The 23,409-nt window shown below is 53.0% G+C and overlaps 2 protein-coding genes across 6 annotated transcripts in view; one reads left to right on the top strand and one right to left on the bottom strand.

The window, feature by feature from the left end:
• The window catches only part of samd11 (sterile alpha motif domain containing 11), a 46,198-nt gene extending 35,200 nt beyond the window's left edge, over positions 1-10,998 (top strand). For 3 of the 4 annotated variants that reach the window (XM_035522606.1, XM_035522604.1, XM_035522608.1), the window contains exons 7-13: positions 2,020-2,164; positions 7,186-7,301; positions 7,680-7,758; positions 7,998-8,719; positions 9,738-9,859; positions 10,323-10,433; positions 10,680-10,998. In XM_035522606.1, the coding sequence (XP_035378499.1) occupies positions 2,020-2,164; positions 7,186-7,301; positions 7,680-7,758; positions 7,998-8,719; positions 9,738-9,859; positions 10,323-10,433; positions 10,680-10,919 (1,535 nt within the window). In that variant the 3' untranslated portion in view covers positions 10,920-10,998. The remainder of the gene's footprint in view (positions 1-2,019; positions 2,165-7,185; positions 7,302-7,679; positions 7,759-7,997; positions 8,720-9,737; positions 9,860-10,322; positions 10,434-10,679) is intronic. The other variant, XM_035522607.1, reaches the window with a different exon arrangement.
• Positions 10,999-14,310: 3,312 nt separating this feature from the next.
• noc2l (NOC2-like nucleolar associated transcriptional repressor) overlaps positions 14,311-23,409 on the bottom strand; it is a 22,524-nt gene continuing 13,425 nt past the window's right edge. For both annotated transcript variants that reach the window (XM_027014526.2, XM_027014524.2), the window contains exons 15-19: positions 22,803-22,946; positions 19,968-20,081; positions 18,683-18,815; positions 15,301-15,408; positions 14,311-14,741 (exon numbers count right to left, since the gene is read on the bottom strand). In XM_027014526.2, the coding sequence (XP_026870327.2) occupies positions 14,614-14,741; positions 15,301-15,408; positions 18,683-18,815; positions 19,968-20,081; positions 22,803-22,946 (627 nt within the window). In that variant the 3' untranslated portion in view covers positions 14,311-14,613. The remainder of the gene's footprint in view (positions 14,742-15,300; positions 15,409-18,682; positions 18,816-19,967; positions 20,082-22,802; positions 22,947-23,409) is intronic.

The following is a 23,409-nucleotide window of genomic DNA, read 5'->3' as shown; positions in this document are numbered from 1 at the left end:
TTTCTGTTTTTTTTTTTTAACCTTTTTTTTTTTTTTTTACTGCTTTTCTTGCCCTATTCTCTCTACCTCATCTGATGTGTGTGTGTGTGTGTGTGTGTGTGTGTGTGTGTGTGTGTGTGTGTGTGAGTGTACATAAGTGTATGCGTGCAAGCAAGGCTAGGCTCTCTACTGTAGGCGAGGTGAATAGCCTGCTAAGGGCCCCTTGACACTGGCGAGGATTGGAGCGGGCCCCCGTGGGCCCCTGGATCTGTCTCCCCAGCCTCTCCCCACACCGGTCTGCTTTTGCATTCTCTCTTTCGTTCCTGCCCACCTCGCTCCCGAGTCCCTGCAGAGGGTCCCTTTCATCTGTTTGAAGAGGAGGCCCCGAAACGAAAGGCTGGGAAGCAGCTCGGACGTGTGTGCGTGCGCGTGTGCATAAGTGAGTGAGGTTCGCGTGGGCAGGGGGGGTCGGACGGCGGGGGGGGGGCGTCAGCCGCCGCGGCCGCGAGGTCACCAGGAGGCCTCCGTCGTCTCCCCGCGCTCTCCCTTGATGTACGGAGCAGGGAGGCAGGAAGCCCTCAGCGCCGGCGCGGCCGGCCCCACGTCTCCCCTCTTCCACACAAAGGAGGAAGGCGGGACAAAGGAAGAGCTTACTGCGCGTGACGCGGTTTGTTTTCCGGCACGCTGCCGCTGGACCTCAGATATTTTGTTTGCCGCGGGGAGGGGGGCGTTGGTTGTCGGTTTGTGGCAGTTAGGCTCCAGAGCCTGAATAGGAAAGGTAAGCGTCTATCCCCTCGCCTGGCCCCTGCGGCCCAGACTGCTGGAGGCTTTGGCACGGATGCGGCAGACGCTGTCGGGATGGCTGCTCTGCTCCGGACGGCCGCCCCAGGTGAGCAGGCGCTGCCGGGCTCTCTCCTGCACATGAAAGAGAATAATGTAAATGTGTGCATCACACAGGACAGGCCCTGCCAAGGGAGTGCAGGGGGGGGGGGTCAGAGCCGCTTTGAATTTCATAGATCTCACCCCCCACCCCCCAGTTCGCACTGATTTATAAAACCGCACCACAGAACTAGGCACACGGTAGCCATCTCGAACGTCCTTCCGCAACAGCAGTAACCTCGAGAGTTAATGAAGGAAAAAGCTGTGGCCAAACGCCAGCAAGTTTTCTCAAGTTTGCTGTTGGAATATCTTTCTATCTCTGACTTTCTCCCTATCTCTCCCACTTTGCTTTTTTTCTCTTCCTCTCACTTGCTCTTTCGCTCTTTCCTTCTCTCTCTCTCTCTCTCTCTCTCTCTCCCTCTCTCTTTGGCTGTTAGAGGGCTTGTCTACCGTTGGTCTGGTCCCCCACGGGGAAGTGCAATAAACAGATCAATACAGCGGGCCTGTGCGCATTAATATCTGTCGCGCCGCCCCCGACCCGATCGCTCAGCCCCACACGCCGGCCTCGGAAATGGCCGCCAGCTCCCACGGGAACTGTCTAATTAAAAAAGGGCCGGAGGAGAGGGGAGGAGAGGGGAGGGGGAGTGCGGGGGAGGGGGGGGGGCTACACAGGATGGATTTTCTATTTAACACCCTTTCATTAGATTGTGTGCTTCCTGTTGTGACCCTGTTAGTTTGGTAATGATGGGATATGGGCTTGGCCAGCCAGCTTTAGGAGAGGACAGAAACAGAACTGCAGCTCGAAAGGGTGACCCAAGAGGTAACAAAGCTAGATTGTGTGTGTGTGTGTATGTGTGTGTGTGATTGTGCATTGTTGCTGTCATTTCATTCCGGTTAACTCTGCCTCTCTATGTCTAGAGGGAAGCTATATGCATCCAGCAATAGGCTACTTTTTATAGTGTGCACTCGGAATGAAGCACCAGTCATGAACTGGGCTACTTGACGTGCACACGTTAGACGAACGGCGCTGCACCTGAATGCTTGTGAATTTTCCGCCCTGGAGCGCCCACTGTGGCGCTAATCAAACATGGCACCCTCGGGAGTGTGGTGAGCTGTGGCATTAGCGCGTGCTTTACCCTGTGTGTGTGTGTGTGTCCTCAGAGCTGCTGCGCGTGCGTCAGGAAGCCATGGCTGCTGGGAGGAACCCAGGAGCCTTGGAAGCCCATCTCCCAGGAGCAGGGAGCTCCTCCAGCCAGCGACGCAAACAGGGCCTGCCCCAGCACAGGGATGCCCAGTTCACGGAGAGGTACAGCTACACACTCTCTCTCTCTGTCTCTCTCTCTCTCACACACACACACACACACACACGCAGATGTGCACTTCCAGGCCTCAGCGTTGTCCCAAGGCATCAGCCAGAATGCTAACCAGAAACGTACTTACTTTTAGCCAGTTTCACACACACTCACATATCTGTTAATACAATAATGGCCGGGTGTGCGACTAAAGAGAATGACACATAGCCACCACATATGGATTCTGTGCCCATTGAACATTGCATGAACATCATACATGGCCAAAGCAGTTCTGAATGATGTCGGTGGGGTCAGCTGACAGACGTAGGAGTTTTCTATCTATTTCTCAGAGCTGCTCCAGGATCTGGCAAGCACCAAACACACTCCAACCACACATATGGATGTGCTTTCACAGCTCTAGATTGTGGGATTGAGTAGATTTGAACATTGTGTGTGTATGCGTGCGTGCGTGCGTTCTCGCACGTGTGTGTGTGTGTGTGTGTGTGTGTGTGTGTGTGTGTGTGTGTGTGTGTAAATTGCCCCTCTGTAGAAGGAAAACCTCCCAGGCACACTTTAAGACCACAGAAAAGGGGGAAAAAAAGCCCCATGCTTTAAAATAACATGAATATTTTACATTAATAATGAGGCCAACATCCGGCTCTGATGAATACTGCATGGCCGTTTTGAGTGGGTGACCACGTGCTGAAAAAGGAGGAGGGTGGAGAAGACAAAATCTGAACGGCACTGAAGTGGGGGGGGAGAGAGAGAGAGAGAAGTGGATCTGAACAGTCGAAATAAAGGAAAAACTCATTAATGGGCTCTGATCGCCGACGGGCATTACGGCTTTGCGTCCCTGTTCGATTTGATCACGTCAGGAGGCATTTATGGGGCTGTGGGCTTAGCTGATCATCCGGGCACTCTGTGCCTCTCCGGCCCCCCTCCCAGCACTGCCCTGGCGCTGCTGGCGCTTCCCTCCACCCCCAAACAAAGCCCTGGCGGCGGGAGTGGGCGGGTAATTGCTTGTCGATTATTTATGTGGCGCGGGAAGCCGGAGGATCGATAATGGGCTGGCGAGGCGAGGCGAGGCGGGAGGGAGGGAGGGAGGGCGAGAGCGGGCCGGGGGGAGGGGAGGGTGGCGTTAGCGTGGGCGTTGCGTTCTGCTCCGCGCCGGGCCCTGCGCTGAGCCCTGTTGGGAGCCCAGCGTGCAGCGCGGGCCAGCGAGCTACCCTTGCTCTGCTCAGCCACTGTAATTAGTCACACAGGACCACTGATGTTAACTAGGCCTGCGTGCTTCCCTGGTCGGAGGGCGAGAGGAAGGGGAAGGCCGTGTGCTTTTTTTTTTTTTTTTTTTTTTTTTTCTTTTTCAACCTCCCACCCTCTTATTCCTCTGTCTTTAACCCTTTCTTTGGCCGTAATCCGGTGCGGTATGAAGGCTGTAGACTCTGTGGCCCCTGGCAGCCCTTTTCCGGCTTTCCTGGAGGTTAGGGTCAGCCGCATGCTTTTGTCATTGACTACGAGTGACATTGTAAAAGGACGGGACCGCCCGGCCCGGCCCCCCGTAAAGCATCGACTCGGGAGCCAGCCAGGCTGAAAGGGTGAGCCCAAAGCCATTCCTCAAGCTCACCTTTCCATCGACTCTTCATAATTGATTATCTGACGCCCATTAGTGGCTATTGTTAAAAACAAATCATTACTGCGATCAATAGCTCTCCAGTCCCGGCCCAGCCATTTGTCTGATCGCATTTAGGGAATCTGCAAGGCAAATCCTAATGTGTTTGGCATGTGGGGCGGCAGCAGGAACAGACAGTGGTCTGGGGGTGGGGGGGAGAGGGAGAGGGAGAGCGAGCGAGAGCCTCATGCATTTTAATGAGCTTCCTGTGCAAATGTGTTCCTGCGGAGGCAAGGCGAGGCGCAGCGAGGCAGGCGGGGCGCGGCTAATCCCTTGCGCTCCCCTCATTAAGGGCCGTCCTGTCAGCTCTGCTCCACTCCTCTCTCATCTCGCTCCGGCCTGGCCAGTTTAGCACGCGCACACACACACACACACACACACACACACACACACACACAAACACACACACACACACGCACGCGCACGCGCTCGCCTCGCTGCCGCTGCTCTCAGGCAGGGAGCGATGGCGCCGCCACTCTGACAGGTCGTCACACATGAGGGAACAGCCTGAGGTTTAGCGAGAGAGAGAGAGAGAGAGAGAGAGAGAATGAGAGAGAGAATGAGAGAGAGAATGAGAGAGAGAATGAGAGAGAGAATGAGTGAGAGAGTGAATGAGTGAGAGAGTGAGAGAGAATGAGTGAGAGAGTGAGAGAGAGAATGAGTGAGAGAGAGAGTGAGAGAGAGAATGAGTGAGAGAGAGAGAATGAGTGAGAGAGAGAGAATGAGTGAGAGAGAGAGAATGAGTGAGAGAGAGAGAATGAGAGCGAGAGAGAGAATGAGAGCGAGAGAATGAGTGAAAGAGAGAGAGAGAGAGAGAGAGAGAGAGAGAGAGAGAGAGAGAGAGAGAGAGAGAGAATGAAATAATGAGGAAACTGGACATAGTGTGAGGAGGGTGCTTGGATATGCTGCTCCAAAACTTGCCCCACTAAAATATCCTGAGTTACTTTTTAGGACAGATACAGAACTACTGAGTAGTTCATTAGTAGTTTCAACTGTGCTGAGAGATGGCGACTGCACCTAAATGAGGGAATCTAAGTGCACTCACAGTTCACGCGAACATTCGGAGAAACGGTACCCATACCAAACAGAAAAACAAGCCCAGGCTCTGGAAGTGTGTGCGGGAATAACGTCTCGGCAACAACACCTCCCCTGGCAGCCCGGCCTTCCACGAGCAGCCGGCCTCCGGCCCCAACCCCCCACCCCACCGTGGCGGCGGCGGCGGCGGCTATGGTCCGGGGCGGCGCGGTTAAAGCTGCCTCCTCCCCAAATTGCTTCCTATAAAAGGAGAGGCACGTCTGCCGGGCACGTCTCCTCGTGATTACGGCTAATTACGATCGAGCGGACGCCTCGCGGCCCCAGTCATGCAGCTTTAATTGACCGTTATTCATCCGCGGGACGTGCGGGGCGGGCGCCGAGCCTGCCAGCCCCGGCCAGCGCCGCCCGGGCTAATTGTGCGGCCTGAGGGATTAGACCAGGTGATTACACACTTCACAGTGTAATTACATAAGCGCGGCTGGGCCGCCCGCCTGGCTCCGGGCCCCAAGGTCACGCGCTGCCTTCCCTGAGATTAATTGGATCTGCCACCGGAGCGCAAGGCACCGGCGGAAAGCGCTTATACGATTAGCATTAACATTTCAGCAGCGGCCCCGATCGATCAATAATTTTTTTTTCCGCCCTCTTTCTCTTTTCTCGCTGGCTGGCTCTTCTCCCCTCCCCCTCTCCCTGCTTCTCTCGCCTTCCTTCCCGTTCCCCTGGTTTGCTCCGTCTGCAGTAGTTGCTGTTGTTTTCCGGGGATAATAACATGCAAGGGGCTATTTAGCTGGGGGGTGATGGGAGCCCACGTCGAGCAGGGTCCGTTTTTCCTTTCTTCCTCCTTTCCTCAGCTCGTTCCGCTTCCTCCCGTCGCCGCCGTTCCGAGGCTGCCGTGTTTGTTTTCCGCTGTGCTGCCTTTGCTCCCTCCCCCTGGAGCAAGAGACACTCACTTCCTACAACAAAGCCGCGGTGCTGCTCTCTCGCCTCTTCACGGTCTGTGCGTGCGCGCTCGTGTAGACTTCACACGGCATATATGTTTGTGCGAGGGTCTCTGTGCGCGCGTGCAGTCTTCCTGCACCGTGCGTACATTTCTGTGTTATATGTACAGTGTGCATATGTTGGGGGGGGGGGGGGGGGGGACAGAGTGCTGGCGAAGGGGGCGGAGGGGCAGTAAATTGCCCTGCGGGGCCCCCACGCTGCACCGCTGCCCAATTTCAGCCCCATGTCACACCAGAGCTCGTCCCTTCAGCCTGATACAGCAGCTGAGAGTACGTCTTCACGTTTTATCGCCTCGCTAAAGGCGCGCTCTCTCTCTCTCCTTCTCCCTCTCTCACCCCCCCCCCCCCCAAACTCCTTCCCCCCTTGCCACCGCCGCTCGATAAAGGTGTGTGCGGTATTGAATAAGAGCAGCCTGTATTCTCTGCCCTTACAAAAGGAGAAAAACATAATTGAGAGCCTTTTTGAAAAACGTGGAGGCTTCGCCACACACCACCTTTCATTGGCTGAATGCAGCGGTTAGAGGCGGCGGGAGGATGTGTGTGTGTGTGTGTGTGTGTGTGTGTGTGTGTGTGCGCGCACATGTGAGGCTAGAAGAGGAAGGTCTGTGTTAATTAGGAGGTGCTCCAGCCTGTAGCCCAGGCGAGGCAGAGGGGCCGCCCCGGCTGTCAGACTATGACATGCTCTTATTGTGTATTCAGCCCTCATTACCAGAGTGGCAGGGCCGCCGTGCGAGCGAGGGAGCGAGGGAGGGAGGGCGCGGGGGAGGGAGGGGGGGGAGGAGGAGGAGGAGGAGGAGGGAGGCCCAGGGTACAAACAGTGCCGCTGGCCACAGCGTGACAGGACTGATGAGCGGCTACTGTTGCACTGGAGGGAGCGATAAAAATAGCCGACGAGGGGGCATACAGGGAAATTAGCATAATACTGAAGCACTGTACAGATACAGGCACCAGGGCTCCCATCGCACGGCTAGGACGAGGTGCGTTTTTTTTTTTTTTTTTTTTTTTGTTTTTTTTTTTTTTTGGTGTGATGTACTTGGTCTGTAAAAAATGGTAATCTCCGAGATTCTGAACAATGCCCCTTAAGTGCGATAAACCCGAACCAACTCAAGTCTCTCCGTCCGCTGGCCGTCGACGTCTCGCCCCTCGCGCTCGCCCGGGTGTCGTCTTAGGAGTTCAAAAGAGTTCGACGGAGAGTGACTCTTTCCTGTCATCCTCTAATCCTTTCGGAGCCAAATTTAGTGAAGCTTTAGTGGAAGAAGGGCAGGCTTGGCTGTGGAGAACCCACACGGATTTGGGCGTCAACTGTTTGTTTGTTTGTGTCTGTGCGCTTCCACAGAGAGATGTCCCACCCTCCTCCGCTGCTGTCCCCGCAGAACGCGCCCCACATCGCGCTGGGACCACACCTGAGGCCACCCTTCCTGGGCATGCCGTCGGCCCTCTGCCAAACGCCAGGTGAGCCCCCCCCCCAAACACCCCGTCTCCATAGCTACTCGCTGAAAGCCCATGCACCCGGGGGTTTAGTTAAGGTTGGAACCCACAGAAACGACACTTATGCTGCCCCTCGCAAGTAATCTCCCGACATGGTAGATTTGCCTTAATTATAAAGAACACAGTGTGATGTACAAACGTCAGGCACAGTGACTGGGGCATGGGGTTGCTGAGGTGGAAAACAGTACAGGCAATTTGACATCATAGGGTTAGTAAGCAAAAATATAAACATCAAATATTGATAAATGTATTTTATATCATGGAAAATTAGAATTTTTTTTTTTTGCCATACTGGCCAAACTAGGTGTAGGAAATGATATTTTTTATTGTCGTCCTCTGTAGCGTATGGGTTCCTGCCACCCGCCCAGGCGGAGATGTTTGCACGTCAGCAAGAGATTCTTCGCAAACAGAACCTCGCCAGGTACCTGCACACGCCGGGCCTGTGGGCATCGCTCGGCGCTCTGCACCTGACAGCGTCCACAAAGCGCTCTCCATTACCCACGTGTGCCATTAGTGCCGCATTCCCCGTGTCTGCGAGCGGAGATTAAGATCTCGCGCGCCGACCAGCTTGTGTCTCCACATGTTTTTGCTATAATTAGGACTTCGGGGGGGGGGGAGAGATTCGTACACGGCCGAGACCGACTGCCGTTTGTGCCGCAGGTTGGAGATGTCCGCCGAGCTTCTGCGGCAGAAGGAGCTGGAGAGCCTGCAGAGGCAGCGGCTGCTAGCCGAGCCGCTGGGCCTGCACGCAGGCCTCCCAGCCGAGCACCCGGCCCTGCGCAGCCTGCAGGACATTCCCGAGGGTCACCCGCTGCGCGATGAGATCACCCGCCGCAACGCCATGCTGGTGCTGAGGCACAACAGCGCGCCTCTTCTCTCGCTCAATCACCAGGCGGCGGCCGCCGCCGCCGCCGTGGCCGGCACCTCCTTCAGAGAAGCCATCGGGCGCAAGAGCCACAGGAAGGGCGGGGCGCCACAGGCGGAGCACCAGGGCAGCGAGGCGCGCGGGGAGGGAAGGCAGCGCGAGACCGACGGGCACGACGAAGACATGAAGGACTCGGATAGCGACGGCGAGGCGGGAGAGGAGCGGCCGGAGGGGACGGCCAAGGCAGACGGGCAGGGGCCGGACTCGGAGGCGTGCCAGAGCAAGGACGCGGCCAATCCTGGAGAGGGGCTGAAAGAGCTCGGGGAAGGGTCGGGCAGGCTCGGCGTTCCCTGCGGCTCTGCCGGGCCAGACTCGCCCAGCCATCATCTCTTCACACCAGGACTGGGCAAGAGCGAGGTCAAGTATCTACCACCTGCTGCGCTGCCCCCCTTCCCTGCGCTGGCAGGACAAACTCTGCCCTTTGGCTTCCCCTATGCCAGCCCCTACTTCCACACCGGTGAGTCTGAATAATAACTCCAGGAAAAGCCAGAATATTTTATGTCTAAATGTCTAATTCCATATTGCAGAAAATATTGTCTAGACAATATTTCATTCTTGGAAAAAGAGGTGACAATTTCAAGGTTCTAGTCGGAAGTAATAAGAATCAGAAATCAGAGATCACAGATTAGTTCCCAGGCCTCAGCCGCCACTTCTCTGCCTATGTAGCCCTGTGACTCTCACACACACACACACACACACACACACACACACACACACACACGCACACGCACGGTGCCGATGTCTGTGAGATTGTGCCGGCTCTGGTTTTTATGACCTGTAAAGAGATCCAGAACTCAAACAGGAGCCCTCCTCGCTGAAAGAAACAGGGAGAGAGGGAGTAACTCCTACTGTGTGACTCCTAATGAAAAAATACCCATCCAAACCTTCCCAAGTGTCTCTGGGGAATCCTGAATATCTGACAAAATGCACACACATGCACAGTACTCATAGACAGACAGACACACACACACACGCACACACACACATACGCAACTGAAAAAGAGGTACGCACACTCTCCATACAGTACAGCCAAACACCAAGAGGTTAGTACACCAAGCAGACTCAGACATACTTAGATATATTCAACTGAATCAAATACACGCAGTCAAATAGTATTATTCAGTCAGATTAATACATTTCAAATTGTAAAATAATGAATTAATCAGATTTCTTATATATATATATATATATATATGAATTGACTTAAGACCATCCACTAGGCGCTATGGCTATTCCTGGAGGGGGTGTTTTTCTTCACCTCCCCCAGCACAGTCTCAGCCATCTGCAAAGCATTACCTGTGCATCCAGCCTACAGTGCAGGGACCTGCCCCGGGCAGGGGCCGTGCATCCTAACCCTCCCAAACTCTGGAACAGGCGGGGTCATTAACAGACCCGTGGGGGGGGGGGGCTGCTCCCCGAGGCTCCCGTCTCTAACGATCTCTGCTTCCCCCTCGGCTCGTTGGGGGCCTGCCAGGCGCCATGGGAGGTCTGTTCACGGACGGCGAGGAGGCGGCAGCCGAGGACGTGGGCAAGTGGAGCGTGGAGGAGGTGTGCAGCTTCATCAGCAGCCTGGCCGGCTGTGGAGAGTACGCCCAGGTGAGGACAAGAGCAGGAGCAGAGCGCCACACGCCTCCCCTCGCTTGGCCCCGCCCCCCCCCTTCGACAGGGGAGGGGCCACGCGAGAGCCGGAGAGCGCAGGGAGGCGTTTGGGAAGGGGCGGAGGGTGGGGAGGGGTTTAGAGAGACCCGCGCCGCCAATCAAATTCGTAGGGCGGCTGGCGTTAGCATCAGCGGCTAGCGTTAGCGGCAGCGGCTAGCGCGCTTGGAGGTCGAGCCACGGGCCGCTCCGCACTGCTCTTATCTTTGTCTCGCTCCCAGCCGTGCCCCACCGTCGAACTTGTCATGAACCCCCCCCCCAAACACCCCCATTGCATGCCTAACGCATCACCCATCCACTGCTTCCACCCGAACCCGCCGCGTGGCCACGGCGCTGCTCACGTGTACGCCGGACGTGGGCGTGGCCGTGTGACGTGTGACTCAAGTGACGTCTCTTGTCTCAGGTATTTCGAGAGCAGGCTATCGACGGCGAGACGCTGCCCCTGCTGACCGAGGAGCACCTGCTCAACAACATGGGGCTGAAACTGGGCCCTGCCCTCAAGATCCGCTCTCAGGTAGCCCAGCAGCTTCCGCGGGGCTCGAGGAGACGCTCGGCTGCCGTTTTACTCTCGAACCGTAATAAACGGAACCAAAACAATTTCCTCCACACGTTTACAAGCATTTCCCAACAGTAAATTGCAGTGTACGGTGTTCCAGTATTGTGAGTCATGCGGTAGTGTTTGGTATGTCAGTATTGTTGGAGTGTTTCCTGCCTGTGCCTTGTCTGCGCTGAAACGCTGATGTGTGGCTGCTTCCCTCAGGTGGCCCGCCGCATTGGCAGAATATTCTACATGACCAGCTTTCCGCTGGCCCTCCCGCTACCGCCATCTGCTCTGCGTCCCCCGGACAGAGACCCCCTGCCCGCGGAGACCCGGCCGCCCTCGGCTGGCAGCACCTCTTCCCCCTTCCCCGCACCTCCGGCTTGCCGCGCCTCCCCTAAGCAGGAGAACGGAAATCCCCACCCTGCGGGGGCTTACGACTCCACTAAAGCTCCCTCGTAGAAACAGCCATTAAAAAAAATGCAGAGCGCTTCCCCGTATGGCCGGGGCAGCACTACAGGAAGGAGACAGAGAGAGAGAGAGAGGCTGGGGGCGGGGGGGGGGGGGGAGCGAAGCACTTTGAACTATTCTCTTCCTCCTCTCACCCTCCCTTTGACTAACAACAACAAGGAAAAAATTAAAAACAGCCAACTTCAGGACCTTTATGCAGAGGGGTGTGGGTGGGTGGGGGGATATGGGGGGTTAGTACAAACCCACAGACAATGCTGGAACTACGCAAGCCTGGAAGGTGAATGGGCGGGGCCCGGGGCAGGCATCGACGGCACGCACGCTGACAGCCACACTCCAGCCTGGTGCCGGAGGGAGAGCGGGAGGGTGCCGGGCTCTCATGGCAGCCAGACAGACGGCCGCGCAGCCCTGCCTACTCCCGCCTGCCCGCCTGAACTCTCTGTGGTACCCGACCCTTTCCAAACGGAAAACTCCAGAAAGAAAAAGACAATTCTGCCCGACACCCACCCACCCACCCACCTACCCACCCCCCAACCCCTCCTCCCTCCCAGCTTCAAGCCATTTCAAATCCACCGGAGCCGTTAGGGTTCAGAGAAACTGAATCTCTCAGAGAGGAGAAAATACAAACGCAGAAAGGACCTCGTGCGCGCTCTTCATCAGTGCAACTATGCATTCCACAGTCCAGCACCAAAGATAAACGGATGTGCGGAATTTTCGCTGATGGTACTTGGCGCCGGTTATTGTACAGCTACCCTGAGCTCACCCACAACGAACAGACAAAAATACACAGGAGAGAGATCCTGGTCTTCACGCAGGGAGATGAGGAGCGAGATGGACACGCAGAGCACTTACAACCCTTGCAAACTGAAAGTCACCATCCAAAAGGATCGGCCAGACGAAAACCATCATCTTCATCATAATCATCCTCCTTCTCTACTACTGTGTCTGGCTCCTTTGCTTTGCGGTGGTTCACTGGGTTGTGGGTTTCTGACCCCCGGGGTCTGTGCCCAGGCCCTAGCATAAATGGAGTAAGGTCGTTCAGAGGTTACATTTATAACCGCAGGAGAGCGTTATGCTGAATTGTACAAAAAACAAACAAAAACAAAAAAAAACAAAAAAACAACAAAAAACACAAAAACAAACATGCTTTAGAGAAGAATATAGTGAAGGTTACTTAAGTGGTACTTTTTGTTAAGTGTTGTTGCACGAATTGCATTTTTTTTTTTTTTTTTTTTGATTATAGAACAAAATGTGACTGGCTGACTCAGTGACGCATTTGTCCTTTTTCTTTGCTATATATACACCAGTTGAACTATTCAGAGTCCCAATTTCAAATGCTACTTAAGCATATAAATACAAGGGAAAAAATATTTATAGAAGTTTTTGTTGTAGGTGGATTGACAAAAATACAATGTATAAATAAATCATCCTCCAAATGGATCCCAAAGAATAAACCTTTTTTCTTTGTCTTTGTTGCAGGGATATGAAAGGCACAAAGCTCTTTATGCAAATGTTTGAAACTGTTTTTTTTTTTATTATTAATGTAAGCAAGGAATTAAAATGGTCTCTAGATTTTCCGTCAATGTTTTGTCTTTATCCTATTTTTCTATTCACCGCTGGGTGAAATAAATCTTATGGAAAACTTCCAGATGCTTTTCCCTCTAACCCTCCTGAGTAATGTGTTTATTTCCAGCGTCCTCCTCTGCAGTCGGTTTAGGGAGTGGCAACCGGGCCTAACGCGAAATCCCCCGCTCAGGGAGAATACGGGTGGGAGGGGAACGGAGTGGGTTGGGGTGGGGGGGTCAGGTCAACAACAGCTGTCGGAGCATGGAGTTCAGACTCAGGCCAAGGCCTAAGGGGGGCTCCGTCCCACCTAGTTCACAGATCAACTGGGCCACAGGGACAGGCTCCGCCCAGCCTGGAAGCCCTGCTCCTGCTGTGCCGTGACTGCCGGCACCAGGTGACTGCCTGGGTTCAGACAGAGCTGGGCAGAGGTGAACATCACTCACTCACAACCCTCCATATATAAATTTCATAAAATACGCATGTATGAAAAACAGCCCTGCCTAAAACGGCCCTGACCAACTGAGGCTAATTTTTGGTGTCCTGACTTGAACTTTTCCTGTTGTTTCAAGCACCACCTCAAACTGTAATATAAGTCATTAGTCTGGGAGTTCGCTGGCAGGCACTGAGAATATGGAACCAGAACCAGGATCCAGAATTATACAGCCGACACATTACATTATCCAAGCTGGCAGTGGAGAGGGTGTTAAGAGTCACACCACGGGGAAAAAGATCGATAAAAAAAAGTTGCAATCATTTCCCTAAAATATCACTGCCGTAGTTGCAATGAATCAAGATTATGGATGCGGGGGGGTTCCACACCAGTGAAAAACTGTAAGAAAGAAAGGAGGAAAACAGGCAGCAGAGGCCGGGGACGAACTGATTGGGGGAGATTATTTGGCGAGAGAACAGGCCGGTCTTTGCTCCCCCAACCCCCCACCTGGGCGCCGCAGACTGGCAGAGGATCAGAGTGGAGCTCCCGGCCAACACACCGCCTTCCCCTGCTCCTCCTCCTCCTCAAGCCGGTGCACCAGGAGAGGAACGCGGGCCACCGCGGTACCGTCCGTTAGAACACACACCAGACAGAGGGATCAAAACATGACATTTTCAACTCTCCAAAAATATGTAGGCAAGTTGGCAGTAAGAGATGCATGTCTACTTCAAATGTTGTGTAAATTGAATTTTTAAATGTTATATGAAAATATAATACTGCTATATGTTAAATAACTTATGACAAATATATACCCGTTGCTGAAAACATTGGATTTGTAAGCAAAGGCCAGTGTCTTCGTACAAGAATGTCTCTTTTTTCATTGCCTGGTTTCCATAGCCGTCAACTGCTAAAAGTTACGTCTAGGAAGGAGAATGTACCCAGTAACAGTCCAGATCACAGGTGTTCCACAACTTACATTTTGCAAAGTTTGGGATTTTCCTGCCTGAAATATTAATGTTTATACGAGGTTACTGCACTCTTCTGAAACTGCCTGAAGTCGCAATGTATAGGAGAGATTTAATAATCATAAACCCAGGTGATTAAAGATAAAATGTCAAAAATTAATAGAAAAACACAGTGGAGAATACGATAAAGAATACAGAAGGCAAAGATTAATTCAGCCATCTGATAACCAGATTTATATAGCGCTCAAAGGAAGCTGGAACAGCCAGCCAAACATAACAGCACTATAACTCTAAAAGGTTTGCTAATATAGAACAGAGTTGCTTAGCCACCAAGCAAGTGATCTGATATGCAGAGAGAACAGTCAAAATAGCGATATCAAAAAGACTATAGTTTAACTCCTCCAAAAAATGACAACATATCTAATTTCTTTTTTGATTGTTCATTTTATAACATTTCAAAAATACATTATTAAGACAATATATAAACCATGTTGACAAAGAAGGCATATTTTCTGTGAAAGTATTAAATAATACTTTCAGTTTAATACTTTCACACTGAACATGGAATAATTCCTTTTATCAACACCATTTTGTCCTTGATGTACAAAATCTTGTGTGACACTGTGCAAAGGGGAAGAAGTAGCTGCTGTTGGTCACATGACCCAGGTCTGCCCCAGCCCAAACCGGCAGTCTGCTCCCCGCTTACATCGCTGGACTCGCGAGGCCCTCAGTCTTGGTCCGAGAGCTCTAGGTCTTCGACCAAGTCCTCGTCTCCTCCCGCCAGCTCCTGCAGCTCCTCGCTGGACACCTGCTTAGGGGCGTGTTTAGAGCCACATGCCTTTCCCTCTGTGCCATCTGTGAAGGAAAGAAGGCACGGGGAACTGAAACACGAGGGCTGGCTCTGATTGGCTGCAGCGATGGCCAGGCCAAGTGGAGTGTTGAGCGGAGACGAGGGCGAGGAGACTACACCTGCTGTGACCTCGCTCGTATTTAGACTACATAACGCGGGTGGATGCGGCATTGGGCTCAACTCCGAAACATCAACGCTTCCAATTATTTGCATTTCCACGCAAGCCGGCGGTGAGCCGGTGAGCACGCTTTTCCCTGCCGCATCAGGCGCTGCGGAGTGTTCAGGCGTGCGGCGGCTTCAAACCCCGCCAGCAATGAAAGGCTTCCCGTGCCAATCCTGTCTGAAAGTTCCAGAAGAAGCTCCAGGCCTGAGCGGGGAGAGGTTCCCGAGGGAACTACACTCTGCTGGAAAGGCTTTGTGTTCCCCTCACTGCAGGGCTGTGCGCACACGTACTGTAGCCCTCAAAACAAGTGCACGTTCGCATCGACACTGGCGCAACGCCTGCAGTACAGGGGCGCTCTTTACAGCGGGGAGGCTGGCAAATTACAGCACTGTGACACTGACCTGAGTCTTCCTCGCCCTCATCATCGTCGTCACCCCCACCACTCGCATCAGATAGGTCCTCAAGGCCTTCATCATCATCATCATCATCATCATCATCGGAGCCACCTTCTGTGGGGAAAAAAAGATGGATTATATTCTTATGTACATATGTATTAATCCAAAAAGAAAAGTAAAAAAAAGGATTAAGATGTAGTGTTTACTATAGACATTACATACTGTTCACCTATCCAATCACATACAAGGCACTATGACATAGCAGAGCAACCAAATGTGTGTGTGTGTGTGTGTGTGTATGTGTGTGTGTGTGTGTGTGTGTGTGTGTGTGTGTGTGTGTGTGTGTGTGTGTGTGAGAGAGAGAGAGAAAGAAATATATATTTCTGTGCTTTGAAGTGGGATTTGATTAGCTGCTGCCTGGGAGCGGAGCGTGGCGCAGACGCTGCCTCCCCCCTAATTACCCAGCAGCACCCAGGAGCCAGAGAGAGCAGGGCCGGGGCGGGGCAAGGCAGGGCGGCCCCGTCTGCAGCCCGAAGAGAGCAGTGCACGGCTGAGCTGCACGTGCACGGTGATGCCGTGCAGACACACGCATCTTAATCACACGGGCAGGCGCGTCCGACCAGCACGTGCGCCATGCAGGTTCAGCGTAGGTGCAGGAGTTCAGGAATGCACAAGGCTAGGCGTTCGGGTGGTGCGGGACCAGCAGAGACAGAAGGGGCTGACAGACCAGCTACGACACTGTAGAAGACCCCAACGCCAAGGCAGCGCAGTAAGATGTACCCGAGAGTGACTGGTCATGTGACCCACAGTCTAGGCAAGCCTCAGTTTTGCTCCAATCAGGAGACAAAACAACAAAAGCGTCCCAATCGTCATGAAAAGGTTAAGTCTCGTCTCTGGAGAAAAGTAGCACCCAGCTGTAAGTACTGGAGCCCTGTACTCGCGCGTGGCTCTACCTCCGAATGACCTTTTCGAAACATAAACAGTGGTCCGGCGAGCCAACGGCAGAGCAGGCTGCCAGGAGAGGAGCTTTGGGTGGGGGGGGGGGGGGAGGAATGTAAATATTGAGACGGTATATGAACACGCAGGGAGTCATTAAGTCGCGCACCAGCCTCCTCAGCACTGCGGCGCTGTCCTGCTTTCACCTGTCCCGCCAGCCTCAGGTCCCCTCCTTTCTGGCCCAGAACACGCCGTTTGCCTCAACTGTCATCAGGGAGCAACTCCCCTCTCCTGCAGCCTGGCTCTCGCCTCTACCGGCGCCACGCGGCTGTTACGGTGATGGCTGGTTTGGCACAGGGGCCTGATTGATGCAGGAGGACAGAAAACATGGCCCCTGTAGCCTGACGAGCGAGGCCTACGATTCCCTCTCTGTACTCTGCCATGCAAACAATTTAGTTTGACAAAGGTTAAAAAATGGTCTTGTGGATTTTTACAACATTCTTATTCAATGGACACCCAGCATGTCTTGAAGTGTGTGTGTGTGTGTGTGTGTGTTCCCTCCAGGTTTGAGGGCCTGATGGTATGGCGGCAGTTAAACCTCGTGCGGAGGGAGCGACCGCTAACATCTTTCCAGTCAACTGTTTTGAATTACAAACCCCCACTGGGATCCAAGCTTGCAGAAAGAAAAACGCTTCCTACGAAACCATACGAGAGGCTAGAGAGCGAGAGCGAGAGCGCGCAAACAAGCCAGCATATGAGTGAGTGTGTGAGCGAGTCAGCATGAGAGTGAGAGCGAGAGAGTGTGTGTGTGAGCGAGCCAGCATATGAGAGAGAGAGAGAGAGAGTGAGAGTAAGTGTGTGTGTGAGTCAGCATGAGGGTGAGAGAGAGTGAGTGAGTGTGTGTGTGAGCGAGCCAGCATGAGAGAGAAGCAGACTTAGGCAATTGCTCAGGCGCTTGCAAGGACGCCGCACAATGAGGAGCAGATGTAGAAGGAAAAACCTGCCCTGATACCTCCCACTTCAACGGGACTTTCTGCGTGGTTGTCGGGGCCATAAGCTGCAGAACTTGGCAGGAGTGGCGTGTGTCCCGCACATGACCCAGTGCGCAACTCTGGATTTGGTGGGGTTAAAGAGGAGCAGAGGGGAGAGAGCGGGGCAGACAGCTGGACTGCCCAACACACTGCTGGACTCATACACGCGCGCACACTAGAGATGGCACGATACCAATTTTTCCATACGGATCCAATACCGATATCCTGAATTTGAATGTTGCCCGATATTGACACTAGTCCGATATTCAACTTCATGAATTGAAAGAGGGAGAGTGCCTTACTTGTATGGTCATTTTTTCTCCTCTCCAGCCGTTTGTCAGGAATGTCTACTTTTCCCGTCCCTAAACATCACGGCCAAACTGTTCACGCCGTCGTTTTAATTTTTAAAAGGAACGAATTAATAAATCACTGTCTGGTTTAAATGGTCTCACTAGAAGGCAGGTAACCATCACATGTGAAAGCACCATGTCTGTGCGTGCACATATATGTGCATTTGAATACAATAGTTTTAATCGATCATTAATGTGAAGAAAATGCTAGTTAAACTCTATAGTGGCGTATAAATTGTGCTAAACTAGCCTGGCTGTTATCACATGCTGTGTGGTGCTGTCACTGCTGTGCCATTTTCAGCCTGGATGTGTGGTGGTATTGCATTGTTTTCTGTAAAACTCCTCCACTGATATCCAGTCCAGCATTTTTGAAGATATCAACCCAATTCCGATATATGGTATCGGATCGGAGCCGAACCCTCCCTCCCCCATGCACACGAATGACCAGAGGAGAGGCAGGACATACACTAAAAAGATGGAAAAATATTTTGCATGTTTGAAGTTTGATAGTGGTAGAATTTCTTTTTTCCATCCCAAGCCAGAGAGAAATGAAAGCCAGATTAAAAGCCATTGTGAGAGAAAGTGTTAAACTAACATCACTTAAATTGAAGAAGGAAAAAGATCTTATTTATCATAAAACTGCATTTTAAGCAGCTGATGTGTGTGAGATCAGGAAAGGGCTGCTGGACAGTGCTCTACAATGGACTACACCCTCCCAGTGACGAACAGTGGCGCGGCAGAGAAAGGAGGGTGACTCCACCCACACTCCTGGAGCCCAGCTCCACACCCAACACAGGCCTTCCCATCCAACATTACAAGACACACACACACACACACACACACACACACACACACAAACACACAAACACACACACACAATGAGGAGGCGGTGCTTAAGACTGGCTGTGAGCAATGTGCCAGTGCTGGGTCCCTGACCCAAGGCCTCAACCTCCAGTAGCAGCTGCTGGGAGGGGTCCATGCTCCCTGTGCCCCACCCACCACTGGGGCCCCCTGGCCGGGTGTCGAGCTGCATAAAAGAAAACGGACACGGAGGAAACTTGCTGGAAGTACCTTTAAGCTTGCGCATTAGGCCCTCACTGTCGGAGTCGCTGTCTGACTCGAAGAGACCCTTGAACTCCTTCTTGTCTTCAACCTTTGCTTGAGGCTTCTTGCGCTTTATTTCAGGGAAGTTTAAGTCCTCCATCTTGAAAGAAAAAGAAAGAAAGAAGTGAATAAAGAACAGGAAGAGAGATGCAAACATCCAATACCCAGGATAAGGGAACGCGGTGGACCTTTTGGGGATGGAAAAGCATTCAACACCAAGATAATCTCAAATATACAATCATCACTTAGGTCCCTATTGCACCTTCTTCCTGTGTAAGGATTTCCATCACATTAAACTTATTTCATCTGGGGCAGAGAAGCACTCCTACGTCCCTCCATACTTTTCTTTTTGATTATTCGTTTTCTCCTTTAGACGTGTCAAACTGTAAAGCTAGCCAGCAGAGTACGAGTCCTAGCCAATCGTTTCATATATTCAAAAGCATGTTTTCTCCAGGATTAAAAGTAGTTGTTTTTAAAAAAAAATTAATTCTGAGAAGAACAAATCTATAGTACACACACACACACACACACACACACACACACACACACACACACACACACACACACACACACACACACACACACTCACACACACTCGAGTTGGTGTGTGTGTGTTCAGGAGTGCTGTGATGGAGGTGAAGGCAGGCGGCACCAGGAGCAGGAGGAGGAGGAGGAGGGAGTAATCGGATCCGAGTGTGGAGGCTCCGGATCAAAACCCCGGGTCTCAGCCCTGAGCACTCTGATACTCCTATAGCCTTCGCTCCCCCCGTCCGGACACCCACCCGCCCTCCTGCACACATGCCAGCCTCCTCCGCCAATCTGCCGCTTCCCTGACGCCAACCCTCCGCCTGGTGTCATCTCCATTATCTCCCTATGGACAAGCTCCAACTGTGGCTCTCTCTCCCTCTCTCTCACACACACACACACACACACACACACACACACACACACACACACACACACACACACACACACACTGCTGCCTGATATGTTAAACTGCTGCTATACTTGGATTTTAAAATGACTGATTGTGTTTCCTGTGGGACTGGAGGATCTGTATGTTTTGATAAGAGAAGGATTCGAGAGTGTTAATAAAGCTGAGCCACTTCATATCACGTGACTGCATCTCCACCCCCAAGTCAGACCACAACACTGCACCAAACGCAAACCTGCCGTTTGTCATCTCAGGGCAATAGCAATGCAGCCTGCGGAGCCATGACACTCACCCCCCAGGTTGCCCAGTGACACTCACCCTTTCTTTCCCAGAAATCTCCAGCTGAATCTCCTTCTCCCGCAGTTTCTTCCACTGGCTGTAGTACTTAGTGAGAGGTGTTCCTTCCTCTGCAACCTGATTTTCCCATGCTGCCTGCTCCCCCCCCCCACACACACACAGAATTACATATAAAAACACATGTAGGATGCACACATGCTACAGCACTAGCTTCAAGAAATAATAACTCAAACAGCAGATTGGACTAGCCGAGAGACCAGAAGAAAGTATTGTACACGCTGACAAAATCCTGAGCCCTGTGACGTGTTCCACATTCGAATCAACATCAGAGGTCTAATAAACCAATAATACATATCAGACTGTGATTTTTCATTGATTGTTCTCACTCTGCCAGTAATAAAAGAATGACTAAAGAGGAACTGAGCAAGAGTGGGAAAGAGACTGTGTGTGTGGGTGGGCGTACACACACACACACGCACACACACACGCGCACGCGCACACATTCATACACACTCACGCACATGCCAGTGAGGGTGGGGAGGAGTGCAAGAGAAGCCAGACCAGAGGATTTCTCTGTCTTCCTTTAAAGGTCTTGGTGGAAGATATTGATCAGGTCAAATAAGATTAGGTGACCTCCAAATCCAATAGACCATAATAGATCTGGGCTTCCGTCATCAGTTATCTAAACTTATTTATTACAATTTGCAGTGGTTTGTCAGACAGTGAAAAACGATCAAAAGCGTAAAACAGAGCGAGAAGTGTTCCTCATCCGCTCAGGAAACAAACCCAAACAAAGCTGGGACATTCTGTGGAAGATGACAGGGCCGCAACTTTCTCCCGAGCCTTTCTAATCTCAGTATGCTTTTCACAAACAAAAACAAACACACATACGCGCACACACACCCACCCACCCCCGCGCAATCTACTACATAATGCAAAATCAACTCCAGCACTGGGGTGATTTAAAATACACAATGACTGGAGATTTGCATCTCTGCCGATCTCCTGCTAAAAACTGTAATACCATCCAGAACAGCTGGGATAAGTAAGCGAGGGTGGAATGGGGAGTGTTTGTGGAGCCGTGTGTGAGCGCTGCAGTGCCAGCGGAACAAGCACCAGTAGGGCGGCCGCGGCGGGCGAAGGTGGCTTTAATTAAAGCTTGGCTGATTGCTGGGCAGGTCGCCGGGGCAGCAGGCCAGCCGGCCGCAGCCACGGCGCTGCTTAAAAGGTCGCTGTGGCGGCCGAGCCACTGAAGGACATCTCTCCTGCCGCCCGGAGGCCGGCGACAGACGCGCCCCGGCGCGGTGCCACGCTGTCTGCCTGTGTGGAGCTGCTGCGGCCCCGCTGCCCCCCGCCCGCTGGAGCCTTCTAGATTACAGCGGGAGGAGGGGGGTGGAGGGAGGGAGAGAGAGAGAGAAAGAGAGAGAGAGAGAGACACACACACACACACACACACACACCCCCCTCCTCCTTCATTTCCCTCTTAAACGGTCTTAAATATTTATCAGCCCTAAGAGCAGGTCTGGGGGAAGGGGGGCGCATGTGTGTGCGTGTGTGAGAGCGAGTGCGTGTGTGTGACTGGGGGGGGGGGCATGGGGGTGAGCTCCGGCAGGGTGACGGATGAGAGCGGAGATGAAGATGGATGTGGCGTGGAGCTCGCCCCGGGGAGGAAACGGCTCTTCGCCTCTCCTCACGCCCTCTGCACGCGGCACGCCCCTCCCCCTCACCCCTCTGCCGTGACTGCTCCGACCGCCATTTCCCAGCTGCCGGGCATGCTCTCACACACACACGCTCTCACGCACGCACACACACACACACACACACACACAGGCGCGCACACACACACACACAGGCGCGCACACACACACACACAGGCGCGCACACACACACACACAGGCGCGCACACACACACACACAGGCGCGCACACCCCTGCCTCCTGATGGAGTAACGTTTGGAGAAGCTTCCAGATGAAGCCACTGAAGAGCTTCTGGGCTTCCGGTTCACTCCTCCTCACTGAGAAATGCTGTTAGGGAGCTTTCCCACCCATCACTGCCTCCACATTATGCTCTGTTTCCAGTATGCCCTGCTGGTCAGGGGTCAGTCTGTAAGGCTCCGGGTGTCTCCAGCAGGAATCTCCTATCAAAATCACCCCGCGTGCACGCGCATGTACGCATACGTTATACACACACAAAAAAATGTTTAAAAAATGTAAAAGCCCCCACACACACACACACACACACACTCCTCAGAGAGAAGCTGGGTAGTGGTAGCCAGCTGACACCTGTACATGACGGAGAGGTTGGGCGCGGCTCCTGTGGAGCAGTGGGGAGTCCAGTGGGTTTACCCTACTAAAACAGGCGTCTCCCTGTCTGAGTCTAGACACGCGGGTCACTACTGTCTGGCCACGAACGCAGTCTGGCTCAACAGGGGAAGGCCGCGCGAGTTTTCAGGGAAGAAGGATAATAAAAACCAACGGCTGTAAAGTCGCACTTGCTTACTTACTAGTTTGTGTTGACGTGCGCGTGCCAGTGCGCGTGACGCGAGCAAAACGCACGCGTCTGAGCAGGGCCACGACGAAGGCGCTAACCTGCGCGTACTTTCTGTCTACGTTTATAGACAGGCAGCCTCGCTGGAGAGTGGCCTGGGTGCGGGGAGTTGGAAATTTGGAAGCTGCAGGTGCAAGAGGGTCAGAGCGTGCTAACCACAGCGCGTTATAAATACCCACACAAAGCCAAAGGGCGGGTAGATGGAGGGGTGGGGGGTGGGGGTGTTTGCGGCATGTGCATGCAGGGTGCAAACTCTGACGCTAAAAGGGCAAAGGTCAGCGCAGGAAGATGACAATGGCTCTCACTCACCACGGCGGGGGCGTCGGCTACTCCGAAGGCAGCCTTCTGGCGGCGGGCCGTGACGAAGGCGCTGTTCTCCTGCACCTTCTCTAGGAGCTGCCGCATCTGCTTGCAGTAGGTGGAGACCCGGCAGTCCTTCAGGAACGCCTTCAGCTGGAGGCGCAGAGAGGGGGAGATGAGGGCCGCACGCGCCGCGCTCCATTTCCCTGCGCTTTCAACAACTGGGACAAGGCGCACCAAGCCGTGGACTACCACGGAACTAACCCCAATTAAAGCTGAAAACTAAAATTAACGCAGAGCAGGTGAGAAGAGAGGGCTTCACTTGAGCTTGGGTCTGCTTTGTTTTGGTATATGGCTGCAGAGATATAAAGTCTAGGCTGCTTTGAAAGCACGTGCGCGCGTGCACACACACACACACACACGCGCTCCAACAATAAAACGAAGGGGTAAGCCGACGGCGGGCATTAAAAAAACCCGCGTGAATCATCTCAGGACAGAAGAATAAATATTCAGAACCTGACTTAACAGCACTGAGGAGGCCTGTGCTTTGGCCAAAGAGCAGGATGTGGCCTGTGTGTGTGGGTGGTGCATGCGAGCTCGTGTGTGTGTATGAATG

This window comes from Electrophorus electricus, chromosome 24 (assembly GCF_013358815.1).
Source record: "Electrophorus electricus isolate fEleEle1 chromosome 24, fEleEle1.pri, whole genome shotgun sequence".
Taxonomy (NCBI): Eukaryota; Metazoa; Chordata; class Actinopteri; order Gymnotiformes; family Gymnotidae; genus Electrophorus; species Electrophorus electricus.
This window is presented reverse-complemented; position numbering and strand designations above follow the sequence as displayed.